Raw genomic sequence first — 25,248 nt, forward strand, 5'->3', positions numbered from 1 at the left:
TGCACCCTGGTGATTACTGGAGCATCCTGCAAAGTGCCACATGAATTAATAACCTCAGCAGCTTGGGGCTCCATGGAGGCGAGGTTGCTCATGGGCTAACCCCTCTGCTGCTTGTCTTTAGTCCTTCTGCTTGGAGCTGGCAGAGCAAAGGGAGCATTTGTCCGGGATGCAGGAGTCCAAAATGCTCCTCAGTGTTTGGGAGGTGGGATGGAGAGGCTCAGGGGTCAGTAGATTTGGGTACCAGTATATTTGGGTACCTTCTCTTCTGGTTGCAGAGCTTCCTTTTGCTTCACATCTGTGGCAGGTTGCTAAAGCTGCACCAAAAGGAGGTGTTCATGAGGGGCTCTCTCATGGTATGGCTCTCAATGCACCCAGACTGTGGGCCATGTGGATAGGGCAAAATGCTTGGCTGCAGACAGGGGATGCCACTCCCAGCACAAAATTCCCTGATCTTTCAGGTTGTGTATTTACCCCCACAAAAGCTGAAGCCGACAGACAGGGATTGGTCCTGGCCCACCCCTACCATAAGAGCTTTGGTTGTGGTGTTTTGGGGCAATCAGGTTGATTGTGGAAGCTGCTGCAACTGCCAGTGCTGCTGCCACCATGCATTTCGCATGGTGTGCTTGCAGCTAATCCTATTACTGCTAAACCCATCACCCTGTGCTGCTCAGCCCCGCACACTGGGTGCCTCTGTCAGGCTCTAGTGGCATGCTTGGCATGGGTGGGATTGCTGCCGGACTCACTGAGCAAGGGATCCAGGGGTGTACCCCTGGATGTACGTGCATGGGTGAGCACATTTTAGTGTTTCACTGAATTGGCTTCAGATGGGACTGCCAGATGAGGGGCAGCCTGCCTACACAGACAGCATTGCCCTGGGTAGTCATGGGCTGTCACCATCACTCACCTCCCAGTCGGCACAGAGGGATGGATAGGAGCTGCAAGAAGAAATGGGAGGGGACAGAGGAGGCAGAACTGGCTGAATAACACACATGAGAGCCCAGTGCCCTCCCCATTATCTTCTGTAACTCAGTTTGCCCTCCTGTGTTTCCCTCTCCAGGCAGCGGCTGCTGCCAATTTATTTCAGCAATGGGGAAAGCTCAGCAGAGCACTGAAGTGATGCTGCTTCCACCTTTGGTTGCCCAGGGACTCCATTGTGTGAAAGCAGCCTGGCAGTGCAGAGACCCTCTCCCTAGCAGGGCTTGGGCATCCTCAAAGGAAAGGGAGGGGCCACAGCATGAGCCCTGGGGCTTTGCCAAAGCTTCTGCATGGGAAGTGTGTACATGGTGGAGCTGTCAGCTGTGTGTCAGACCATAAAACATACATGCATGGGTGATTTCAGCCCTTTCTATTGATTGTTGTAACTGCCCGAGGCCGGACTTAGCTGTTGCTAGTAGACCCAAGGGCAACAGCAGTCCTGGAGTGAGGGAGCTCTGCTTCCCCAGGTTCCTGCCATGACCAAAGCATCTTCTCCATCCATCAGCTCTGTCAAAGTTATGTCCACATCTGCCCCAGATTTAGATTTCTCTGCTTTTAAAAGAGGAGTAACTCTGCTTTATTGATCCTCACCTTGCTGAATTAACTCATGTTTAAACAATAATTATGTTTTCACTCAACATAGGAGACAAAGAGATAAACGTCTCTGGAAATGAATGCGTTTCAGATGCCTTATGCCGGGGTTAATTTATTGATGGGCGCAGAAGCTGCTATCTCCTCTTTCTCACCAGCAACAAGCAATTAGCCCGCATCATTCCTCAGCCGAGGAAAAGAAAGAGAGATTTTGTTTCATTACTTCCCCTTCTCTCTTGCTCTCTTAAACCCTACCACTAATCTTTTGCAATCGGTTCTGCTGCAAAGCCTCCCGGGAGCTCCAGTTTGCATGTGCCTTGTTAGAAATTCAGCCTGCATTCAGCTAAGAGAAAGCCTGGGTCGGTAAAAACAGCCTTCAAAATGCACAGCAAAGCCAGGAAAATCGGCTTTTTGAAGAGAAACCAACTGTAGATATGTCTGTGTCTCCCCTCCCCACTTTGTGCAGCCTTCTCCATGTAGCATTTGTTGGCTAATGGGGATGCAACCAGCTCTTTTGGGACTTTGCTTCCTCCTACATCAATCAGCTCTTGTAATCCCTATAGCATCTGTTTGGCATGGTTACACCAGTTGTTTTGGGTCTGGGGTGTGGCCTGGATTTTCTGTGTAGGAGATGGTTTGTAGATTTACACAGGAACATGTGGCTTGTTTGTAGATAACTGAGTAGGTTTTGGTTGTTTTTCAAATGCTGTTCAGTTAAGGTGCCTTGATTCAAGCGGTGTGATGGGCTACCTGGGTCTCAAGGTTTGGTTTTGTGCCCATGGGTGCACAGGGGAGATGTTCATCCAACCTAAGACAGTAGTCTTTCCAAATATACATAGAGAAGGTCTCCTGTCTCCTCTCTCCTCTCTTCTCCCTTCCCTTCCCTTCCCTTCCCTTCCCTTCCCTTACCTTCCCTTCCCTTCCCTTCCCTTCCCTTCCCTTCCCCTCCCTTCCCTCCTCTACTTCTCTTTCTCTCTCATCTCATTGCACTATCAGAGCGCCCTTCAATCATGCATTAAGTGACATGGCTAACATCTGTCATGTTTTGTTTTGTTTTTCCACCCATTCCCCTGGGCAAGACCCACGTGTAACGGAGTGTTCTGGAATTTTTGTAATTGCTGCAGCACAGACACTTGCTGGGGAAGGCAAGGTCGAAGGGGTCGCCTGTGTGTGTGCTGAGGGGCCACCTGGGAGGCTGAAGGTAGGGTTAGGACTAGGATTAGGGCTCCTGCAGAGCCTTGTTCCACCCTCAGGCTGGAGCCAGTGCAGGAGAAAGCTCTGACTTGTCATTCCATAGCACCTTCCCACTTCCCATGATACCTATATGAGTCTCAGGCCAAGTTTTGCTCTCATCACAGCATGCTGGCACATCATCTCCGGTTGGTCCTGCCAAAGCCTTATCAGCGTTGTCCTCCCCAGAACAGCCTTCTGAGAGTCTGACCTGCATTCCTCCACTGGAGATGAATGGACTTGTGTTTGGCTGCATAAAACATGTGTTCTTGCCGAGGGAAGGCTGGTATATTAACTGCTCCAGAGCTCTGTGCATGATGGACTGATCCTTTCCCTTGTATACATCAGCCTTTGTGTCATTAGAGAACTTTGCCAGCAACAGTTTTATGTTGCCTTCAGGATAATCAATGAGAGGAGTGACTAGCAATTGGCCAAGAACAGGTCCCTGTGGGCCACACTGGGAACACCCTCCTGCGATGATGATTCCCCATTAACAATTAATTCCCCATTAACAATTAATTCCCCATTAGCAATTACATTTTTTTAATCCTTCCTGTTATAATTCTGGATGCTCTCATTATCCAGCTGGCTGAAATACCAGCCTTGCTCAGAACTGCAGTCCAGTTCAACATGTGAGGAGGTTTGGGAGCATTTCCAGGACTTCCCTCTTGTTAGGGAGCAAGATTTGGGGTAGCCTTTACCTGCCCCATCAGCCCTCACTCTCTGCAAGCTTTCTCAAAGCCAAAATGTTCTTCCAGTTTGCTTCATGAAGAGCTTGGAGAGCCTGAACTGAGACATAAACGCACGTGTCTTGGCATTGGAAGGATGCTATATGGTTTTGCTCAGTGCAGTCAGAGTCTGGGGACTTAGCTCAGCTTGTCCTCAGGCTGAATGAGCTCAGTGCATGGTGGTGTACACATAATCTGATGAAGGAGACAGTTGTAAGGGGAAAACCTCACTCCAAGGGCATGTCATGAGTAGAAGCTCCTACCTTGGATCTGTGAGATGGTGAAGACACAAGCACCAGGGCAATGGGGGAAGGCATTCCCAAAGGTGTGGGCACCCCAGGATGGCAGGACCCCGGATGGAGCAGCACCACCTGCACCTCTGGGCCCCCCCGAACAGTCATCCCACTTCTGTAGGCAATGCAGGCACCCAGCGGGTGAGTCAACCTGACTCACTGGGGACACATTACCCCTCACATGAAGGCTCCAGCACCAGTGGCTTATGTGCAGTGATTAGGATTTGAGATTCTCTGCTAGATGGAGCCTGCTTAAATCATTCTGAAGGCTGCAGTTCAAGGGCAGGCATCTGCTCTTTTTCTCCTTTGTCTTGTAAATTGCTGCTCAGAGCTAAGCTAGACAAAGCTCTTGGCTGTCCACTGGAGACCAGCACTATCCCATTGGGACTGCTGCATCTGCTGAGTGCCAATCTGCTGGTCCATCCCATGCTGGCCAGGGGTACAACCTGGCTGTAGTTCCAAGTTGCCCTCTGATGCCTTTACAAGGAAGATCCTCCTTCCTTGCAAAGGCACCTCCATCCCTGCACATTCATTACAGGTGTGGTTTCTCCATTGCCTCCCCATCTTCCCTGCCAGCCCACATCTGTAACCCATTAAACTCTGCTGCATGCTGTTAGGGCAATTAAGAGCCCAGCAAGGTCTGTTGTCTCCCTTGCTGCTCTGATCTTTTATTACTTCGTCCCTGTTCTACATGATGAAGATGAGTCTGATAAGAAGAACCCCAGACACAAACAAGAACTTCCACACACATCCCCCCAGTTTTCCTTCCTGTCCCTCTGCCTCTCCCAGAGAACCTGGCTTTTTCCTCCCACCCCCACCAGCACAAGATGTATCTCCCGAAAGGTTTCTTGTCTGCAAAGTAAAAGAAAACAGCAAAAATAGCCCCAGGTCCTGGAACAACTCTTTCTATTACTGGACATCCCTCTGAGCTCAAGTAGATTTCCTGCCCAGACACAGAGTGAATTATGGCCAAGCTCTCAGAGGCTGACCTTGTGGTCAGCCAGAGCACAGGCTTGCTAATAAATGTGGTCAGCCCCTACCGCAAGCAGCCTATTTTTAGTGCTTGTATTTCCTTGCTCACTGCCTCGTCACTGCGCAGGTCCCAGAGCAGAGCATCCCCCTGGGATCCGACCTGCGGTGTAGGATAGACCCAAAGGGAACACGGCCCAGGCTCGCTCATCCCACCAGGGAAATGTGAAGGGCTGATTTCCATGCGGTGTCTGTTATTTTGCACCACAAAGTCGCTGTTGCATGGAGCTGGGTATGCTGTCGGAGCATGGTTCTTGACTGTCAGACAGCGAGAGGAGAGCTCATCCTCTAGACCAGGGTCTGTGTGTGGAAAATAGACACAAGTCACCATGAGATTAATGTCCCATGTGCCAAGTGCATGAGGAGAAATGCTCTAAGAGTGCAGGCAGGGGAAAAAGGAGAAGGACAGGTAAGAAAAACAGAGGGGCTGGTACTCAGGGCTTTGAAGACCTGCCCTTTGCAAGTTACTGAAGTTTGGAGACATGCAAAGGATGTTGCAAAGAAGCTGCCTGCTTTTGAATACAAGTGAGTGTGGAGTCACTTTCATTGAATTTACCCCTTTCTGGGAATAGAAGAAGTTATTGAAATGGAGCTGACGGAGATGAGGTTCTGGAGTAAAGTGAGGATCTGTCCCCAGGCCTACATGAGACATCTGAGAGAGGTTGGAAGGAAATCTAGTTGGCAATGTCTGTGATGCTAACAGATCACAGATATAAATAAGAACCCTTGCATCAGTTGCAAGTTCTGTGTAGTGAAGCAGATCACAAACCTGTAAAAAAAAAAAAAAAAAGAAAAGAAAGAAAACAGAACTAAAGAATAAGAGCATGGATCTGGCAAGGTTTGTATGAGCTCTGACCCCATAAAACTGGTGAAAATAGTTCACATCTGTGGAGAGAAGAAATTGCAGGGAGCAACACAGCCTGCCAGGATTCGTTTGTTCTGGCGGTGGCAAGGAAAACCATGTCTCAGTAGTCTCTTAGACTTCATTAAATATATCAACAAGCAGTGAAGGAGGAGGGCTGGGGTTTGTAGTCTACCTAGACACCCAGAGGAGCTTTGGATGAAGAGACCAGGATGAAGCCCTGGGAGTTACTGACGACATGGGCAAAGCTGCATGGGGAAGAGGCAGGACCAGAGGGGACAGCATGGTATGCGGAGCAGCATTTAGCTCATGGAGCATCTACACAAGCCAGCTGGGTCCTTACCAACAAATCTTTGCTGAAACCCACTGCTGGACAAACCCTGGTCGCTGGGACGAGGCTGGGAGGAAGAGTTTGAATAAAGGTAATTTCCTTGGGATGGCATCATCCCGCTGCTTGGAGCAGGAGCATTGCTTTCTCTGCTGACACTCAGTTGTAAATCAAGGCACCACCATAGCACCTGAGCCCACACATACTGATGGAGGACAAAATCCCATTTGAACATGCAGGGAGTAGCCGTAGGCTTTGCTCTTTGCCTGAGCTCTGTCTGCTGAAGAAGGGCTGTGTCCTGTCCCAGTTAGGAGCTCCTGTAGGTGGAAGAAGCAGTCTTCATCCACGGGTTATTCCTGTTGGGTTTTATGCCTGTTTTTACGTTCTCAAAGGCTTCCAGCATTGGAAGATCTCATAAACCAGTGACAGGGAGAGCAGAAATCTTCAGTGCTTCAGGGGTTTGGTTTCAATTAGCCTCTGAAAGCTTGGAACAGTCTCACCTTGGAAGTCACATATAACTAGGGAGCCAATCATCTCACATCTCCAAAGCAGCCTGGTCCTTGACAGCCTGTTCAGAGACATGTGTCCAACTGAACTTGTATTGAAGGTGCCACTCATCGTTTATCCCCTTTGAAGGGTTTCCAGTGTCTGAAGTCCTGGATCATAGACCACCCTGGGACTGCAAAGCCCATCTCCAATCAGGGTGAAAGAGGAAAGAGCTATAGCTCTGGGGGCAGCTTTGCAAAGGGTGCTACAAATCGTCCCTGGAGTGTGTCAGAAGAGATGTGTGTGGCAGACCCCAGGACTAAAAGCGTAGGCAGGGCTGGGGCTGAGACATTCAGGTCCTGCATACCCATCAGTAGTCTTGGGCATGGAGTGAGTCAGTTGCTGCTGTCTTCAGGCCTCCTGTGACCTGTCTGTGAGCAAACAAAGCCATGGGCAATGGGAACACAGACACAGCAAGACACTGAGTGCAAACATTATTGTCTGCTTCCTCAGGAGGGGGTTTTGCTAGGGTGGGAACTGAGCAAAGGAACCATGAAGCATGCTCAGGAGAGGCAATGCTCTGGGGTGCAACGTACACAAACTTTCATTATCAAAGTCTTTGGAGGGGGTTAGTTTCTCTGGGCAGACATTGTGCTCCTGTGCAAAGGGAAACACCTGATACTCAGATTCCTAGGTGGGAGATGCTGGAATGTAAAAAAATAAACAGAAGAACAACTTGGAAGATATGCAATCTGTCCAGAGGATGAAAAGACCATCTTTCAGGATAAGCAATCCTGGGCAGCGCTAAATGGGGCAGATCCATGCAGAGAAGCCAATATAATTGTGCCATATTAAAAGGAAAAGGAAAAGAAGGATTGAGGTGGGTCTGCAGCAGGCTCATTATGGAGGGGAAAAGCCATGCATGTCACCTTGTAATGAGTGCTCCAGGAAGGCAAATCAGGTGGAGGAGTGAAGTGAAACCACAACACAGTGGATGGAAGCAGGAGGGGTTATAGTGGTATTAGTCCAGAGTACGGGCCATTGATCTCTTGAGGTAAGATTTGCTGAGAAAGATTGTTATTTAGGCTTAGCTGCCACCAGGCACTAATTGCTGCTGAGTCTGGAGCATCATTGCCTTTCCTTCTTTTGCTTAGAGCCATACTGGGGAGGCTGGTGTTAAAGGGACTTTGTATATGTGACTCAGTGTGCAGATGAAACAGCCTTCATCTCCACTCAGAAGACAACGGGAAGGGGCTAAAAACTTTTGCTTGTATGTATCTGTGTGCTGGGTGAGTCCCTGGCAAGACACATCCACCTCCCAGTGAAGGATTCTCTATGGATGCAGAAGCCTCTCCTATGGATGGGGAGCCTCACTCCAGGGTGCATATGGCTGGTAGAGCCATGCACTGCCCTTCATCCTAGGTTCAACACACCTGACCTTCCTAGCTGTTTTAGCTTGTACAGCCTGAAGCATTTCCTGCAGGGTAGATCTGTGTTAGCAGAGATGAGCCATCTGCCAGTAGCCAGGCTCTTCTCAGTTACCTGTTCTGGAGTGCTGCAAAACAGCCAGAGGTCTGCAGAGACAATGCTGGAGAATATTGACCTGCAAGGCTGAGAACCTGGAGGACTTCTGCCAGCCAAGAACTGTGTACTTTGTAGGCAGAAGACTGCTGGCACCATCGCGTTGAGGAGCTGACTGCGACGCACAAAATAAAGCAGAGCTGCAGCACGTAGCGTGCCTTGCTTGATCCTTGCTGAATTTGCTATGGTGTAATGAAGTGTGCTTGTGTATGCACGTGTTTCTGACGTCCAGATACTGGGCTTGCTGCTGGATAACACAGCTCTGCTGGCAGAGAGCAGGTGGGGAATGGATGTTTTCCTATGGAGAGAGGTCCACTGTACCCTGCCCTGTGCTGCTCACATGCCTCCACAGCTGCTGCCTCCACAATGAAATAAAGACAAGAAGTCACTGAGCATCCCTCACAGAGGTAACAAAGCTATAGAGTGAGATCAGTATCCCATCCTGTTGTGAGCAGCAGTAAGGCAGGCTCACAACAGCAGTGGCTGGTGCAGACCTCCATTGTACAGACCATATGCACAGCAGTCCTCTGCTGCAGGCTTGTCCTAGTAGCCCCGCATCCATCCAAAAGTGGATCTTCTCCAACCAGGCAGGCAAATTCTGCTCACCATCCTCATTGTTTGTGAGCAAACCTGCTCCCAGGGGGACAGTAAACTGAGCCTGGAGGGCTCCCGGGGGGAGTCTCCAGCCTTAGCAGTGAACTTGAGCCTTTGTAGGATGAGTCACAGAGAACCTCTGACTCCAGCCAAGCCACAAGCCCTGGCAGGTCAGACTCTGCTGTGTTTGCAGCTTGCTGCACTGCAGTGTGGGTGCTCCAGCTGACAGCATGCTGTGCAACTGAGGAACTGAGGCATGCCAGAGTAAGGGTGCATTAAATACAGAAGTTAATTCCTGTTTACTCCTCTCCCTGTGATTTCCCATGGGAAGCCTCCATGTTTGGCCATAACTTTGCTAACACTGTTAATGATCATAGGCTCCCTTGCTAGTTTGCTGCAGCACCATTCCCACTGGTGCTCCCCCTGGAAGTCCATTCACTTTACTGGGACTCTCTTCTACCTCGTTTGGCCTTGAGAAACCTCCCCAGGTTTGCCCAGTTGCACCCAGCCTTTTCCTTGCCCTCTCCCAGCATCACAGGGCACAGCCCTTTGGGTGCTAAGAGAAAGGGTATTACTCCTCCTTGGTCCTGGCAATAGTTCTGCCAACTTAACAGTTCCCTTTGACAGAGAGCCTTAAGGGGTGCCTGCAAGCTGCTTACTGCCCTTCCCATCATGTCAATTGTGGATTTGCAGCAGCAGCAGCGCACTGGGTCTGTCTCTGCACAGGTGACTCCTCCAGCTCTCAGCCCTGGTATGGATGTTTCCACTTCCCACTAGCAGTTTGCACAGAGAGTTTCTGTTGTTTTCAGCCCAAATTGCTGGAGACTGATTCTTGCTTTTATGGAGAGTGAGCCCTGAATATTCAAGAAACTTGGTGTGAGCATGGTTGGCAGGTTCTGGCCCTTAATTACTTAGCATTGATCATACTTCACTTCTAACAGTGGAGGAGGGAGCTGCAGCTCAGGGAAGCAGTGAAGTGTTGCAGTATAATAACTGCTGCCTTTTTTACGCTGCCAGTCGGTGCTTCTCAAAAGTTACATAGCTGATGCCTTGGCAGCATGGGAGACAGAAAGAAAAATCGTGGGGGATTAGTAATGACATGGGACTTTGTAAGCTGTCATTTTAGAAGACACATTTTTAAATACATTTATGCAGGGTTGGGTTTCCCTTTTTTTCCCTTCTTTTTTCTGGCTCTTGGCATTGTCTTAGCTTGACTTAGTCATAGTCAAGGTGCTGCTCACCTCTCCTGCATGGCAGCAGGGTCAGCACAGGACCACAGCTTGCCAGGAGATTCAGCTGTCAAAGCATGAGACCTCCATGCACTTCCTTTGCTCTCAGCTCCCAAGTGCAGCAGTGAACTTGCAACCCCTGAGCCACCAGAAAGAGGTGTTTAGGAAGCTGGATGTGCCTTGTCTCCCAGGGTATTTGGAGGAGGTTGGGAGTTGGATAAATGGACAATGGTGATATCTACACTCTCTGAGCGAGATGCCCAGCAGTGAGCATTTCTCTGCACTGGAGAATGTTCCCTCCCTCTGTAGGAGTCTCACTCCATAATCTCAGCAAGTCTTTCCCACTGAGCTCTCTAAGTCCATGGGGTTTTGTATCCATGATGCATTTATTTCTCCATATTTTTGCAATTTTGTTCCTGGCAGCTCCAGAGAGATGGCCCCAGTCATCCTTCTATTGATCTATGAGTAGGATTATGGGCTATAAACCCTGAAGGAAAATTTCAGGATTAGGTAGGCAGATTTAATCTTGTTACATGCTTCATCCTGCCCTAAATCACAGCTCCAGAGTGAAGAATGCATAGCGAGAGCCACCAAGAACATTTTTTAACGTGTTGTATGACGTTTCAAACGTGTCTTCCAGCCTGGTGAATATTGAACCCTCCTGCAGATTCGGAGTGTCTTTAATTCATGCTGTGGCCTGGGTCAGCAGCTCCCAAGCTTGCCATTGCACAGCCCATTGCCCGGAGTCCCAGGGCTGTGGTGGGCTTTCTCTCCGCACAACACGCTTGCTTGGCTGCCTTTTACAGCGTGCTGGAAAAAGCAGTGCCAGGGCTGGAAGAGGGGTGGGATAGAGGCAGAGACTCAAGCCTGATAGCACAAGGGATTAGTGGATATGGGCTGTTAGGTGATTTAATTGTGTTTTCCTTCCTCTAGTGAGTTTAGGCCATTTTTCTCAACTTGCTTAGCCCTGAGGAGTTCTTTAGCATAACCAGTATTTATGGAAGGCTTTTTGCTCTGCTGCTTCAGGGGGAGTCATCAGTGTAAGCCTCAGCAGCAGTCTCACAGCCCCACAAGCCACCACTGCGTCATCTGAATGTTGGCATCCCAAGGGGCATACAGGGATACAAGATGAATAAAAAGATACCAGCTCAAATGAATTCTGTCCTCTCAGATTTTGGATTTTAGCAAGGGTCAAGAGAGCCCAACTAAACCCTGGTGTTGACGTACCCGCTTCCAAAGGATAACAGGGGAGGAGGAAAATCAGAGCCTGTCATCTCTGATGCAAACAACTTGCGCGCCGTTGGACAAGTCATTTAATCTGCTTTGGGGCCTTCAGCTCCACCTGTAAAATGCAGAGAATGATGCTCTGCTCATTTCTCTCATCTGTTCGAGTTGTCAGGTTGCTAAGGCAAGAGCTGCAGCTTGCTGAGTGCTGGCTCAGAGCAGTGGGTAATGGGGTATCCGTCCTCAGGGTGCTGCAGGCAGTGCAGCAATTGAGTGCTGGGCAAGTGCCACCTCTCTCCTGTGTCAGGACCCTGTGCCTCCCATCAGGGGCATCCCCATTGAGAAGCAAAATGCTTGCTGCCAATCTGTCCTGAGCAGACCTGATAGGGAAAACCCTTGGGGGAGCCAATTTCCATTGGAAAATGATGTCATCAGTGTCTGAATGCTTTGCAAAATCATGTTTCTCTTCTGGGGAGTAAAAAAAAAAAAAAAAAAAAAAGAAGTTTGATGAGGGGCTGTAATTTGTCTTTTTGGCATTTTCAGAAGTGGACAGGTTTTTCACTTTGAATTGACACTCTCTTCCCCCTAAAAGAAAGAAAAAAAAAAAAAGGTTCCAAAGCCTTTTGTAAAACACAGTTGAGCAGTTGTGAAAAAAAAAAAGTAACCTGAAAAACATGAAATTCTTTGATTCCCTTATGAAGGAAAGAACGTGATGGTTTTCTTCCTCTTTAATGAAGAATATGGAGAGTTTGGACTTTTGCCCTAATGGGGCCAGAGCAATGTTATGAACTTCAGGGCATCCTGAGTTTACCCTGGCTGTGCCAGAGCCACAGGAGCTGTGAGCACCAGAGCCCAGAGATGCTGGGGCACCTCCTCTTACCCATCCCCATGCAGGCTCTCGCTGTCACTGTCTCCTATGGGCTGGCAGTGCTCTCCCTGGGTGGGCTGCAGAGAATCCCCTTTTTGCTGTGCTTGAGCTTGTTTTCTATTATGGCGTCACGCTGGAGGTAGGGGAAGAGCCACTTGCTCCCTGTAGCTGCTTTTCATGCGTATGTGCATAGATTTGCACTGATTTTCTCTCCTTATGGACCTTCTCATATTCCCACTCCCGTAGGCAGCGTGTGCGGTTGCTTGCAGGCTCCTGCCTGTGGGCAATTCCCTCCTCCCCCTTACTACCCTTCACTCCCTCGTCCCTTTTCCTCTTCCTCCCTCCTCTCACAGCCGACTCATTTCAGAGATGTTTTTTAGCTGCTGAAGCCAAGATTTTTCTCTCTCCCATCACTCTTAGTCTGAAAGTGGGAGGGGGAAGAAAATTTTGAGGTTGGGTTGCAGGTTTTTTTCAGTAATAAATAATTTCAACATGCTAAAGAAGCAGGGGAGTGAAGCTGGAGTTAGGCTACATTGAAATACTCCTTTTCTTCTTGGAGCCTTTGTCCCCCCTCCAGAAAGCTTCCTCTAGTGTTTAATTTTAAAGCAAGTAACTATTATGTTTTCCTTTCTTACTTTCCAGAAGAGATCCACGTTTTCTTTTGGCTTGCCTGAACGTTTCCACACACACCAGAACTTTTTCCTTTGGCTTTTCATTCCTCTTTGCTTTCTTTTTGCCGGGGTTAAAAGCCCCAAGTCAGCAAGGTACTTAAACACATGCTGAAAGTTAAGGGCTTGCCTAAGTGCTCTGCTGACTTGGAGCCAAAGATATTTTCTCAAGTCCTTTAAACGCTTCAGAACCTGAATTCAAAATGTTTTACAGAAATTCCAGAATTCAAGTATCTCTTGTGCTAATAATAGTTGTAAATCAATAGTGCTTTCAGATAGCTGGAGTTCTAGACACGGTGAGCTTCTGTATTATCTTCACTTTAAAATACGCTTCCCTAAGACCATCTTTTGCTGCAAACCCAAGGGCTCTCCAGAGAGATGGGCACATTTATTTGTATTTCTGTCAATGAACATAGCTAGCCTTTTAGCTGTTGTTTTGCAATAAGACACTTGAAGCTTTTAAGTGTTGAAATTCAGGAAATAATGAGCAGATCATACTGAATGAATGTCTGCTCCTGAACTAACATTTGTTCATCATCCCCAACACTGGGAAGAAGTAAAAAACCATCAACTGGAGAGCTCCCTGGAACAGCAGCATCAGTAATTGGTTTAGGAGATGCTGTCAAAGGCACATTGAGCTCCTGTTTCACAGAGCCCGAAAGCAGAGCTGCTCTCTGGTTGGGGGGCTTTAGTGAGAGCGGCAGCAATAAAAGGTATATGGAGAGGGAATGTCAGCAGGTAGATGAGCAGGAAAGGCTCTGTGAAGAAGGAGGTGTTTCCAGAAGCAGAGAGACAGCCAGCATCAAATAGAAAGTACAGCATGGTTGTTTCAGGCTCTGCAGGATGAACACAGGGACCTCTGTCACCAGCCAGCCAGTGAGGGTTGCCTGGAGATGCTCAATGCCTAAAGAAGAGCATCTTCTTCAGAGGTTTTGGAAATGGTGCTGGACACTGGTTCTTGGAGCATCTGTGAGAGAGAAGGACCAAGCAGGAGCTGGCTTAGCTCATTAATCTTTAAGGAGTTTCACGAGCCCTTCTCCATAAACACTCTGTGCTGCTGCTGGGAAGGGGAAACCCAGCCGAAAGGTCCCAGCTTGCCATCCTCATCTTAAGGGTCTCTTTTCAGATGTGGCATGACCTCATGTAAGCTTCTGCATTGTGCTTTTCAGGGATACACGCACATCTGTACAAGAAGGCATGCAAAACCTCTATCTGCATGCCCCACAGCATGGTGTGCTTTCAGTCTCCTTCCCTTTCACAGACGTACGTCTTGCTGCATGGATCATCCAAGCATTGCACAGATGACTTTGTCCCACCTGCCCAAAGTCATATGCAAAAGCTTGTGCCCCCTTCAATAGCTCCCTGACTGTAGAAAAAGTTACAAATACTCAAGCGGCTTGTGGATTTGTGGGGCTTTCAAATAGTGCTGAGCCCCATCAGGAGCTCAGAAACAATTTGAGGACAATGATCCTGCAGTCATGTCATCCATGGCTCAGAATCTCTTCCCAGCCCACAACCGGAGACTCAGCCTCATTCAGTTCTCAGCAGCAGCCTGCTTCCAAGCTCTGCTTGAGTTCCAGGAGCTCTGTCCTGGGGTCCTCTGCAATGCTCCTGTAGCTGCATTCAGGGATTTATCCGGTGTTTCTGGTGGAAGTAATGCTCTTTCCAGTGTGCAACAGGTCTGACACGTTGCCATCATCCACCCCAGAGGTGCTTGCACCCAGCAGATGCTTTGTGTGACTGTCAGGCTGCAGCTTCACAGCTGTGCCATGGCTCAGCATGTGCCAGTGATCATTTCCAGGCTTGCTTTGCTTGAGGATCCTTCGGACTGAAAGACATGAAATGCAAATGCAGTATCTTGTTATTAAGAAGGCAAACCCTGAGGCCTTGACTTAATTGTTAACACAGCCCCTGATGAGTGGAGTAGATGGTGCCTTATTATTAGCATTGCTTTGAAATCATCACCAGGCTCTAGAAATGCATGTGTTACTTGGGGAAGTGAGTGGTGGACTGAGTCTGAAAAGAAAGACTTTGGAAAATTATTCCCATTTCATCAGCATCTCTTCTTCCCACCCTATGTTTACCATGCCACACTGGTTGGTTGGTACGGGGGGAAGAAATATCTCTCTTGGGAAGAAGTGAGTCCTGGGGTGTAACCTCCAGTGAATAGAAGGAAAAAGTATTGTTCATTGTTTCTGTTGGGAATTCCTGGGAATAGGACATCACTGGGAATACGTCACTGCCCTGTCCTGCCATGTGTCAGTGCTGCAGGTTGCACCCCTGCTTTGATTTCTACACCCAGCCTGGGTGATGCCCTTGAGTCCTGGCCCTGTGTACAGTGTGCCCTGTACACCCCCCTTGCTGGCGCTGTGCTGTAAGGATGAGGATGAACCTCCTGTACCTGTGGTTGAGACAGCAGAGGAGATTTTCCACCCTCAGGCCGCAGAAGTTCATGTGTTAAGTTGCAGCGGTCCCAGCCTCAAGCCCAGCTGCTGCCGATCCACCCAGGGGTGTGAGCGTTACATCTGTAAGCGACAAGCCACTGGCCTACAGCAGGCAGAACCCAAGCCAACAGACAGACAGAAAGAGCCTGAGGGGCTGAATTTTAGAGCTATTAAATGATTAAATGCAAGGGAAAAAAAAGTTAATTTAACATCGCGGTTGTGATTTTACACACCCAAGAGCCTGGAAATTGAGAGCTCTGCTTCTCACACAGGGATCGTAACTTGGCACTGCACAGATTGTACAGTATGTAAAATTAGACTGGAGAAATAGTAAATATGCTGCAGGGACCAATACTGTCTTGGCAGAAGGAGGATGGACTGAGTGGGACCCAACAGGTCTTTTACGCCTCTGACATCCGTAATTCTGTGCTAATAAAAAGGGTATTGAGCAATGCCTGATGCTAATCCGCAGCCCTGAGTGGGGTGAAGTGGGAGCTGGGCTCTTACATGAACAAATAAAGGTCGCCCCCCATGTGTTCACACAGAGGAAAGTTGTTATTTGAGGGCGGGAGCGTGGGCATTGCCGAACAATGGTAGGAAATTGTACGCTGTGCTCCAGGCTTAAAAGGCAGGTTGTGGTCAATGGGGTGTAAGGCACCCCGATGTCTCTATCCGGCTTTGCCTCCCCTCCCCAGCGCTTGGTAAATACAGGTGTCTTCGTGCTGTTGCTGGATCACAATGAGCTTTTCTTGTGTTTATGGCTGTGATTTGGGCACGTAATTCCAAATCGTATCGATTTCCCCTTAAACGGCATTGAAAAGCCTGATCTAAGCACTCTTTTGTGGCCTGCAGCTATTTGTCCTGTCTGCATGAAAAAGCAGGGCCAGAAAACAAGCCTTTAATTCATCCACGGTACTAACACCACTCACAAGGCAGTGAAGGGCAAAGGCTAAGGTGAGTCCGGCTTGGAGGGTGCTAGGGGGACTTCCCTGCTGCCTGCTGGTTCCCATTAGTGCCATTCATCTCCTTCTGGTCCTCCAATATCTTCCCCTCTTTATGATACCCCTTCTTATGCTGGGACAGACACAATGTAGATGCAGGGGTCTGGAGGAGTTGCAGCTTCACCAGGCAACTGCTCTTCGTCAGGAGGAGTCATCTCAAGTTTGCAAGGAGCGCAAGTCCTAGTGGCAAAGTCCTATCCTTTGGGGCATAGCTCAGCCTCTCCTGGCAAGGAGAGCACTTGGAGTCCTAGGACACAGGTAGTTGAGGACCAAAAGATCTAGGACATCCAAGAGAAGGTCTTACCAAGACCTGCTGCTGTAAAACAGGTCAACACATGAGCTCAGGCCCTCTCCTAGGATGCAAGAGCAAAAAGAGGCTGCTGGAAAACAAAAAGCCAAGATCACCAGCCTAGCAGCATCCAGACCTCTCTACTGCAGAGCAGCTGAGATGGAAAAGCAGAAGTAGCAGCGGAAGTGCATCTTCTCCTATTGCTGACTATAACAACACAAGATAATTTGTGCTAGCAGTGTGTGACCCATAGCAGATGGGTGCACACCAGCATTAAGACCCCTTAGCAGAACTTGGTCCTACTCTGAAGCCATGGGAAAAGGCAACTTTGGGGGTTTCCCATCTACGCATGACTAGAGAAACTGTGTTACCAAGGCAGGGTAGACTTAGGTTGCTGTTTCCAGATTTGCTTTCACCCTATGGCCAGAGACAAGTTGATGCTGGGGCAGCACACTGCTGTGAGTGGTTGTGATGGCAAGATGTGAGTGTGACGGTACACAGGGAAGCAATGTTGCCTCTGCATGGAGATCTGGCTTGCAGCAAGGAGCACTGCCAGCATGGTGGTCCAGGCTGATATGATTTGGAAGGTCTAGAGAGCTGCAAGAGAGGCTCCATCCCAACACAGGGCTGCTGGAAATGCACCAAGACCAGTTGTGTCCTGGTGCAGGGATCAGCCAGTCTGATGATAGAATACAAGCAGAAGAATGATGCTGAAGTTATTTGTCTGCTGAGACCAGATCCCCCATCTATCTTTCACGTCTCCCAGCCAGGGCTCAGCATGGGATCATAGGCCACAAGGCAGGGGAGCTGCTGCACCCCCTGGGGCTAAGGCAGTGCTGCAAGGTCTTGGCCCTTGCTTCTGCTGCAAGTTCATCTTGCTTCCAGCTGTGGGTGTCTGTTCTGTGGTTTCTCACAGGGTTTAGCACTGTGGTTTTCCCCCAGAGGGTGCTTATGTCCTGCCACTGCATGGTCTTCTTGGCCCCTACACATGAGCTATCCAAGTACCAACATCCTGACTGTGCTCCAATCCCAGCTGTGCCAAGCTGGTAGCAGAGTAGGCATCATACGTCCCCATTGCTAGACCAGGAGGGAGCCTATGGTTATGATGTGTGACAATGACATGTTTGATTGCAAAAGTCCTCAGAAAGTCCCAGTACATGTTGTATTAAGTTTCATGGAAGAAGCATCAGCCTCTTGCAGCTGAGCAGCTAGAAGGGCCACGAAGGCTCTTTTCACTCTGCTATAGACATCCCTACCTAGCTTTGGGGTACAGACGCAGAGGGAGGTGCAATCAGCTGCAGAGCAGTGGTGGGAGATAAGGCTGCTGCAGGGCTGGAGAAGAGCTTCTTTGGAGGCAGCAGGGCTTTGCCAGCCCTCATGGAAGGACATTTCGTGGTCACATCCAGGCTGAGAGAAGAGGCTCTCTAGCTTGCATTGAGCCGAGCAAGTCAGAGAGGGAAAGTGCCTCCTTTACAATACCTCTACAGGAAACTTGAGGTCTGCTTCCAGGCTATCATGGAGTGATTGAGTGCAAGTCCTTTAGCACCCATCTGTTATCTCTTAATTAATGTTTCTTGCTAATTATCTTTTCTTGTCAAGAGAGCGAAGCTGCTGACTCCAGCAATTTACCAAAGCAGAGCAAACAAACGCGGGCTCTGCTTGCTGCAATTCTTCATTAGTGGACAAAATTAACTTGGAATGCTCTGTATCTCTGGCTACATCGATGATACTTAATTATGCCTGTTTCCTTACAAAGATGTATCTAGTTTTAAATCACTTGTAGAAGAACTGCCTTTTTAAGCGTGAAGGTCCTTCTCCTTGAAGGGAAGTTTTCTGCTGGCAACGAAAGCCATGCAAAGACCAAGTGGCATCAGAGGGAATAGCTTTGAGGAAATCAAGGACGGGGCGTGCTTTAGGAAGGTGGTACCAGGAAAAGCTGTTCAGGGCAGACCTCGGGGCTATGAATCTGCACATGGGAGAAGGGCCACCAGCATCCCTTGGACATTTAAGGTTAATGCTGCTCAGGCTAGTGATCATGGGTGCTGGAGCAAAGAGAGAAGCCACAGGGTTGTGCCACTGCTCTGCCCAATGGATAGAGAAGGTGAGGAGATCCAGAGGGCAGATGGTGAAGCCACCTCTTTTTCCCCTTGCCTCCTCCACCCTCTGGGGCTCACGCTCATCTCCTGTGGGCTTATTCATCTCATTTACCATAGGAAGTTGCGGGGTTGAAGTTGCAGAGACCTTGATGGTTTATTTGCTTGGAAAGCTCTCAGCATAGCCCTGGCACTGTGTAAATATTAAATGTATAATTTATGAATATGTATACAGAGAGCTAATTAGCCAGCAAGATAATTATTCGTGGATAGTTGCCTAGCTGCGGGAGAGAGGTACAAAGGCTAATGGGGTGATGTGAAGACCTTTTTTTCTGAAGGCACGTATGTAATTCTCCCTCCTACTATGTAAGTGCCTCACATCCTGTCAGGGGAAGTGGTGACATGGCATTTCTTGCTGCCTCAGTTTCCCCATCTGCAAAAGAGGGGCAAGTCCAGAGGCTGTGCATCCTGCAGAGAGCTTGTGTCTGTCCTGAGAAATGCTGCAGTGCCTTCCTTTTGCTTGCTCCTTGCTTATGCCAGCCACAACCTCACAGTGCATTTGGGCTCAAAGGGCCCCATTGACAGGAATGCAAACCATTTTGTCCACTTCCCCTGCTCACTGTTCAAAAGACCCCTCAGGCATCTGGGCACAAAGCCCTTGAGCTACATCCCTGGCATAGCTCTGTGCATGCTGCAGTGTCCAGCAGCACACTTGCTGTGGCTGGCAGCTGCCCATGCTGGCAGGGTGAGAGCATCAGAAGGGACAGAGGGAGAGCAGGCACTAGAGCATCCCAAGAGGAGTTTGCAGGATTTCCCTGCATTGCTACCCTTGAAGTCTCCATGCTTGTCAAGATTCATTAAGAAGGAAAATGAGGGTGATGTTTCTATTGAAGAGCTCCAGCTGAGCAGAGTGGGTTTGGGAAACATCAAATGTGCTCCCATGGGCCCCACATCTCAACTGCTTTGTCTCATCTTCTGTCCATGTTTCTCTGCTAGATTGCTGTCCCATTGGTCCTCGTAGCATTGCAGCTGCACAGACTGCACCATCAAGTTGTCACTCGTCATCCCTAGGAGGACAGCAAAGCAGCTCACAGCTCTTGTTTCCGAACTACCCAAAGTCTACCATGGGGAGCTGTGCTTGTCCGTCCCATGGGTAGCTCCTGTCTTCCCTCCACTGCAGCTCTGCAGGGCTGTGGGTAAAGCTGTAATTTCCACCTTCGTTACAGAACAGAATCATAGAATTATAGAATGGTTTGGGTTGGAAGGGACCTTCACATCTCATCTAGTCCAAACCCCTGCAATGAGCAGGGACATCTTTAAAGAGATCGGGCTGCTTAGAACCACATCAAACCTGGCCTTGAATGTCTCAACGTAACATATACATCACCACAGCTTCTCTTGAGCTTCAGGACTCTGCATTGTAAACTGTGTTGTGCCTTGCTGGTGTCTTGTGCTGCAGCAGAGGATGTGGCCCTTCGGGGTGGATGCTTAAAGGCATGTTGCTGATTGGGGTACAGCATCACAAGCTCTCCATCATGTGTGCTTCAGTCTTGTGCTGTCAGGTGACCCAAAAAGCAACATCCTTTGGAGAAGCAGGATGGTGTAGGGCAGGGCAGCCTCTTGACTTCTCAATTCTAGCCAATGGTCACAGCAGGGTTGGTGCGAAGGGATCTTTCAAGTGTCTTGTTCAGTGTCCCACTGAGAAAAGGACTATCCTCAACTGTAGAACAGATTGGTCATGGCTTTGTCAACAAAGCCTTGACAGCCTCTAAGGACAGAGATAACCCTCTCTCTGTGGGTGCCTATCCCAGCACAGCATCACCCTCAAGGAGAATAAATTTTCCTCCACATCCAGCTTGAAACACCTGAGCTGTTGGCCCTAGTTCTGCCTATGCCACCAGTCAATGTCCATCCAGCAGGGCTGGCCCTGCAGCACAAGAACCACCTTTGTCATCAATCCCCTATGTTACCAGTGACACGATGACCAGGAAGGGGGACCAGCTTCCCTCCCATCCTTGCTCGATGAGCCTTGAGGCTCTGGGTGGGCTCAGGCAGGGGTCCTGCCTGTGGGAAGTAAAGGCTCCCAGTAAAAGCTCTGGTCACCCTTGCCCATTCCCATTCTAAAGCAAAACTGTTGTCTACAGCATTGCTAGGGGTCTGCCCCATGGTGTCCCTCCCCAAAGGGGCTGCCACGTGTTCGCACAGCAGCTGTGTAATATTCCTATGCCTGGCACGAGGCCGGAGGGATGTGGGGACCTGGCTTGGCTCCAGTAGGAGCCTCCACAAACCCAGCCAGGAGAAATGCCTCCTCTGAAGCTACGCTTTGGGTTTCTCTTTCATCAGGGGTCTTAAATCATTGCCTTGGAAAGGAGCATTGCTTTCAAAGACCTGTCTTCCAGGAATGGCTCCCTCAGCCCTTCTGGATGAGTGCCAACGTGTTTGCACTGTGTTTAAGGACAAATAGGAAATAATTCAAGGTGCCTTTACCCCCTTCCCAGCTCAGTCCTGCTGTCACCAGCTACAGACAAGCCCTCAGCCACAGTCCTGAGAAGCAGAGCTGGACACCGCAGAGCTTTCCCCTGCTCTCAAAACCTGGTGCAGCATCTCCAGTGTTTCTGCCCTGCAGAATCCCAACTGTAAGTCCAGGACAGCCTTTTGAGAGCCAGCAGAAAGAAAAGAAAATGTCTTTACCTTATGTAATCTAAGAAATTAGAGGAGAACTTAAGTGAGGTGCTGGGAGCTCTTACTTTAGCTCTGTTACCTGTATCTATCCATTCACCCTTCTGCTGAGTCGTCTGTCTATCCATCCATTCATCCACCCCTCCATCCACCCACCCCTCCATCCACCTCCACAGTCATTCGAACAGCCAACCATCTGCCAAACACCACTGCCATTCACTGGTCCTTCCATCCCTCCTTCCATTCATCCATTCACCCATCTGTCCGCCCATCTCTCCATCCACATACACAGCCAGACAGCAGCTACTTACATGCTTATCCCCTCCATCCTGCTCCACATCTCTGCATCCCCATGTATGCCCATATACATGCATAGTCATACATTCTTTCATCTTCATACGCTTCTTGCCATCCCATCTGTGCCCATCCAGCTCTCTATCTCTGATCAGGCACATTCATCCACCCATCCACCCCACCTTCTTCCACAGTTCTACCTATCTTCCTGTTATCTGGGCCCATTCCAACTACCTCTCCTCACCCAGATGCCTCATCTTAAATGTCCTCCCCTCTTGCTGGCTGTCAGTGTATATTCTAACCTTTTTTAAGACACTTGAAACACAATTGTTTGATCAGCGCAGTTTCTCAAAGGCCACTACCCTTGGATACTGACTAAGATGATCCTGAGGCACCTCAACAGCATCTTACTTGCCGCAGCCCAATTTTTTCCCATCTGTTCTTTGCACCCCCCTTCCCAGCAGGGATAGCATCCCCAAAAGTGCTGCTTCACTGTCAGAAGTGAGTGTCCTGACAGACCATCTGCAGGAGGACCCAGACCTGCCAGTGACCAGCTTTGCCTCTGAACTCTGTCCTTTGCAGATGGACTCATGTTGTGGGTTTTCACACAGGGAATGGCTGGATCATGCTCATGTGGTCCCACTTACCAGCAGGATCCCAGGAGCTAATGTCTAGAGAGGAAGAAAATAGCAGGACAAGCATGGGGGTGCTTCTTCTGTCCCTCCCCACCATCAGCTGCATGCAGCATCCCCAGGTTCACTGAGCAACTCAGTGTTTTACCACCCTGGGTGGTGTCTTCTGCTATGGACTCCCATAAGCGCTATTTCACCCCAGATGCTGACATCTCAGCATCTAATGAACATGGGTAAAAGCACTTTCTTTTGCTTGTTTTCATTTTCTGTCTCTCATTTTATTAGAAGAAAGAGCAAGCGGTCTTTCTCTGTTTGTCCTCTCCATGTCCCTCTTCATTGCTTAGGTGTCTATCACATCTTTGCTTAGCTCCTTCCTTTTATGGATGAAGGGATCGAGTCTGCTAAGCCATCTTTGTGTGGGGTTTCCATTACTTGTTATTCCTATTTCTTTTCTCTGCTCTGTTTCTAGCTGAACCTAACTCTTAATGGCATGAGGGCAGATTTGTGCCCAGCTTTTAGGGTACAGCACTTTGTTCTCAGTCCCTTTCTGAGTAATTCCTAGTGTTGGGTTTGTGTTTTGGTCACCACCGAGCTGATGTTTTCAGTAAAGTGAGCATGATGACTCCAAGACATGTTTCCATGGAGGCTGCAGCTCACTGGGAGACGTGAGTGTGTAGAGGAGAGCAGGGCTTCATTTTCCCTGTGTGCATCCATGTGCATTTATCACAGTGTTATTGCCCAGTGGGTTTGTACCATGATGTCCCTCTGCAAAGCTTTTGAACCCAGCTGTAATTTGGCTGCCCTGACAGCACACTACCTCCTCTCTCTGCCTCGACACCTTTTACCTATGAGTTACGAGGGTGCTGGGCAGCTCTGATCCAGCTCTGATCCCTGTTGAACTTCACTGGTGACGTCTTCTACTTGCCATGTCTGACAGCTTGTTCCCACCTTTGGTCTCCTGACCTTTAGCTGCTATAAATCCTTGTGATGACTTTCCTCCTGGGTCAGGGCTGCTTGGTTTCCTTGGGCTGCACCTTGTCAAATGTGTTTTTGAAACCCAGGAGTATTTTGAGAACTGGACCGCCTTTGTCTATGTATAAAGGCTTGATGAAGCCTTGAAAGAGCCTCAACACCTGCTCATCCGCCTATCCTGCTTCCTCCTGTGTCATGCACATACACACAGCATTTTATCTTTGCCACACGCAGCTCTGCACAGCCAGTGTAGCGACATGGGAAAGATTCAATTGCTAAGGACCATTAATGAACGCCAGCCTGAGCTCCTGTCCAGAAACCTGAGAAAATTAAATTAGGCAGCTGGTGCCCAATGAGCTGTATTGCCCCACTCACAAACTGCTAAATCAAATAGCTCAGCAAGGCATCATGTTATTGTAGAGATAGAAGAAAAGCCAGGCAGAGAGACAAACAGCATAGCAAGCACCACGCAGCTGCCCCTTCCCACAGCAGAGCATGGTTAGATTGCAGGGAATCTCAGGAACAGCTTCCTGCTTCCCCTCTGTCAGTAAACATCTTGAGTTTGCTGGTGGCAGCTCCTGGGGCTCCGTTATCTCTCTGCAGGGAGTTTCTGATGCATGCGTTTGGTTTGCATCCTGCAACAGGTCATATAGGTACAGGAGTGGCAGTGACTTGCTGGTGTGAGCATCTGTCTGTGCTGTGGGGCATTTGGTTGGCAAGCCATACATTCAGCCCTCACATGTCTCCTCATGTAAAGGTCAGAAGAAAGTATCCTAAGAGATGCAGGTCATCCAAGAGTCCTTGTCCGCTGGTCTTTGCCAGCTGATCCACTGTAGTCTAAGGTTAAAATAAATCATTATCAGGGCCAGGAGGAGAACTCAGGCTTCCCTAGCCACCAACACAATAGCACTCCATGTCCCAGCCCTTCTCTCACTCCCTAGATGTGATGGTAAAATCCTATTTCCAAGGCATCTGCACCCAAAGGGCTCCAAGCTCACCCGGTTTTCTCTTCCTCCTTACAGACAGCCACATCCAGTATGAGCGGGTAGGCGCAGATGTGACCATGAAGTGTGGCTCCATGGACTGGGATTCAGCTGTGACCTGGACAGCCAATGGCACTGACATTGATGAGTCCCACCTGAATGGGTCCTACCTTATCCTGAAGAATGTCGACCTGTCGCAGAGCGGTCAGTACTCCTGCTACGAGGGCTCCTCCTGGCACCTCAAGTACCAGACCTACCTGCGTGTGGGAGGTGAGTACCCCAGCATGTGGCACTGAGGGGCACAGAGCCATGTTCTCTGCTCACATATAGACCCTCACAGCCCCTCCTGTCATCCCAGCCCCTATACCTTCCATACCTATGGTTGGCTGCCACAGTCTGATATATGAGCAACCCAGCAGCAGGATGCTGGAATCAGCCCTTCCTTCCCCAAACTTTGCATTGAAGCAGGCAGATTAAATGATGCCCCAGGAATAATTTCAGGAGGGATGTTACTTCTCCATCCAGCCCAGTGCCATGACCACCATCTCTTCTGGTGTTAAGAGTTGGGGCTGGGCTCTCAGAGGGAATTGCAGACTAGAAGGAAGTCCTGGCCAAGTCTACCACAACATGGTTGTTTCAGAGGCACAGCCAAAAGGTGGTGGCAGCTGCTGTGTGTTTGCAGGAGCCTCTGTGTACAGGCATCTTGGAGGACAACTGCACATTCCCCAGCATTTTGCATTTGTGAGATGCGCTGATTCACAGGTCTCGCAGGCGCGGGAGGTAAGAGTTGTGCTGTGTTTCACACGATGACAAGAGCTGATAGCAGTTGTGTGTTTGGTGGCTGCTGTGTTTGTACAGCTGATTACAACTCCATGCTTCACACTACGGTGTCTGCAGCCAACAGCGATGGGTGTCTGGGAGCACCAGCTAGCATTGGCTGGCTGTGGGATGGTAACTGCTGTGGAAGGTGCTGCGAGGCATCAGTTGGGGATGCATTATGAGGTGGCTGTATGTTACCAGGTTTGGAGGACATGGCAGAGCCTTTCTCTGCTCCTCGTCTCACCTTCCACACCTGGCATCAGAGCCAGGGCAGTGTTTCCACCCTAGGCCATGGTCCAGGGGCTGAAGGTCACAGGAGCTCCAGCCGTGGCCTGCATAAGCCCTGCAAACCAGGC

General features: G+C 49.3%; 1 protein-coding gene across 3 annotated transcripts in view; it reads left to right on the top strand.

Moving 5' to 3' along the window:
• The window catches only part of CNTFR (ciliary neurotrophic factor receptor), a 205,948-nt gene that overhangs the window by 121,276 nt on the left and 59,424 nt on the right, over positions 1-25,248 (top strand). For all 3 annotated transcript variants that reach the window (XM_062620385.1, XM_062620386.1, XM_062620384.1), the window contains one exon: positions 24,113-24,343. In XM_062620385.1, coding sequence (XP_062476369.1) covers positions 24,113-24,343 — 231 coding nt within the window. The remainder of the gene's footprint in view (positions 1-24,112; positions 24,344-25,248) is intronic.

This window comes from Pezoporus occidentalis, unplaced genomic scaffold (assembly GCF_034315485.1).
Source record: "Pezoporus occidentalis ecotype Australia unplaced genomic scaffold, CSIRO_AGI_Poc_V1 ctg220, whole genome shotgun sequence".
Taxonomy (NCBI): domain Eukaryota; kingdom Metazoa; phylum Chordata; class Aves; order Psittaciformes; family Psittacidae; genus Pezoporus; species Pezoporus occidentalis.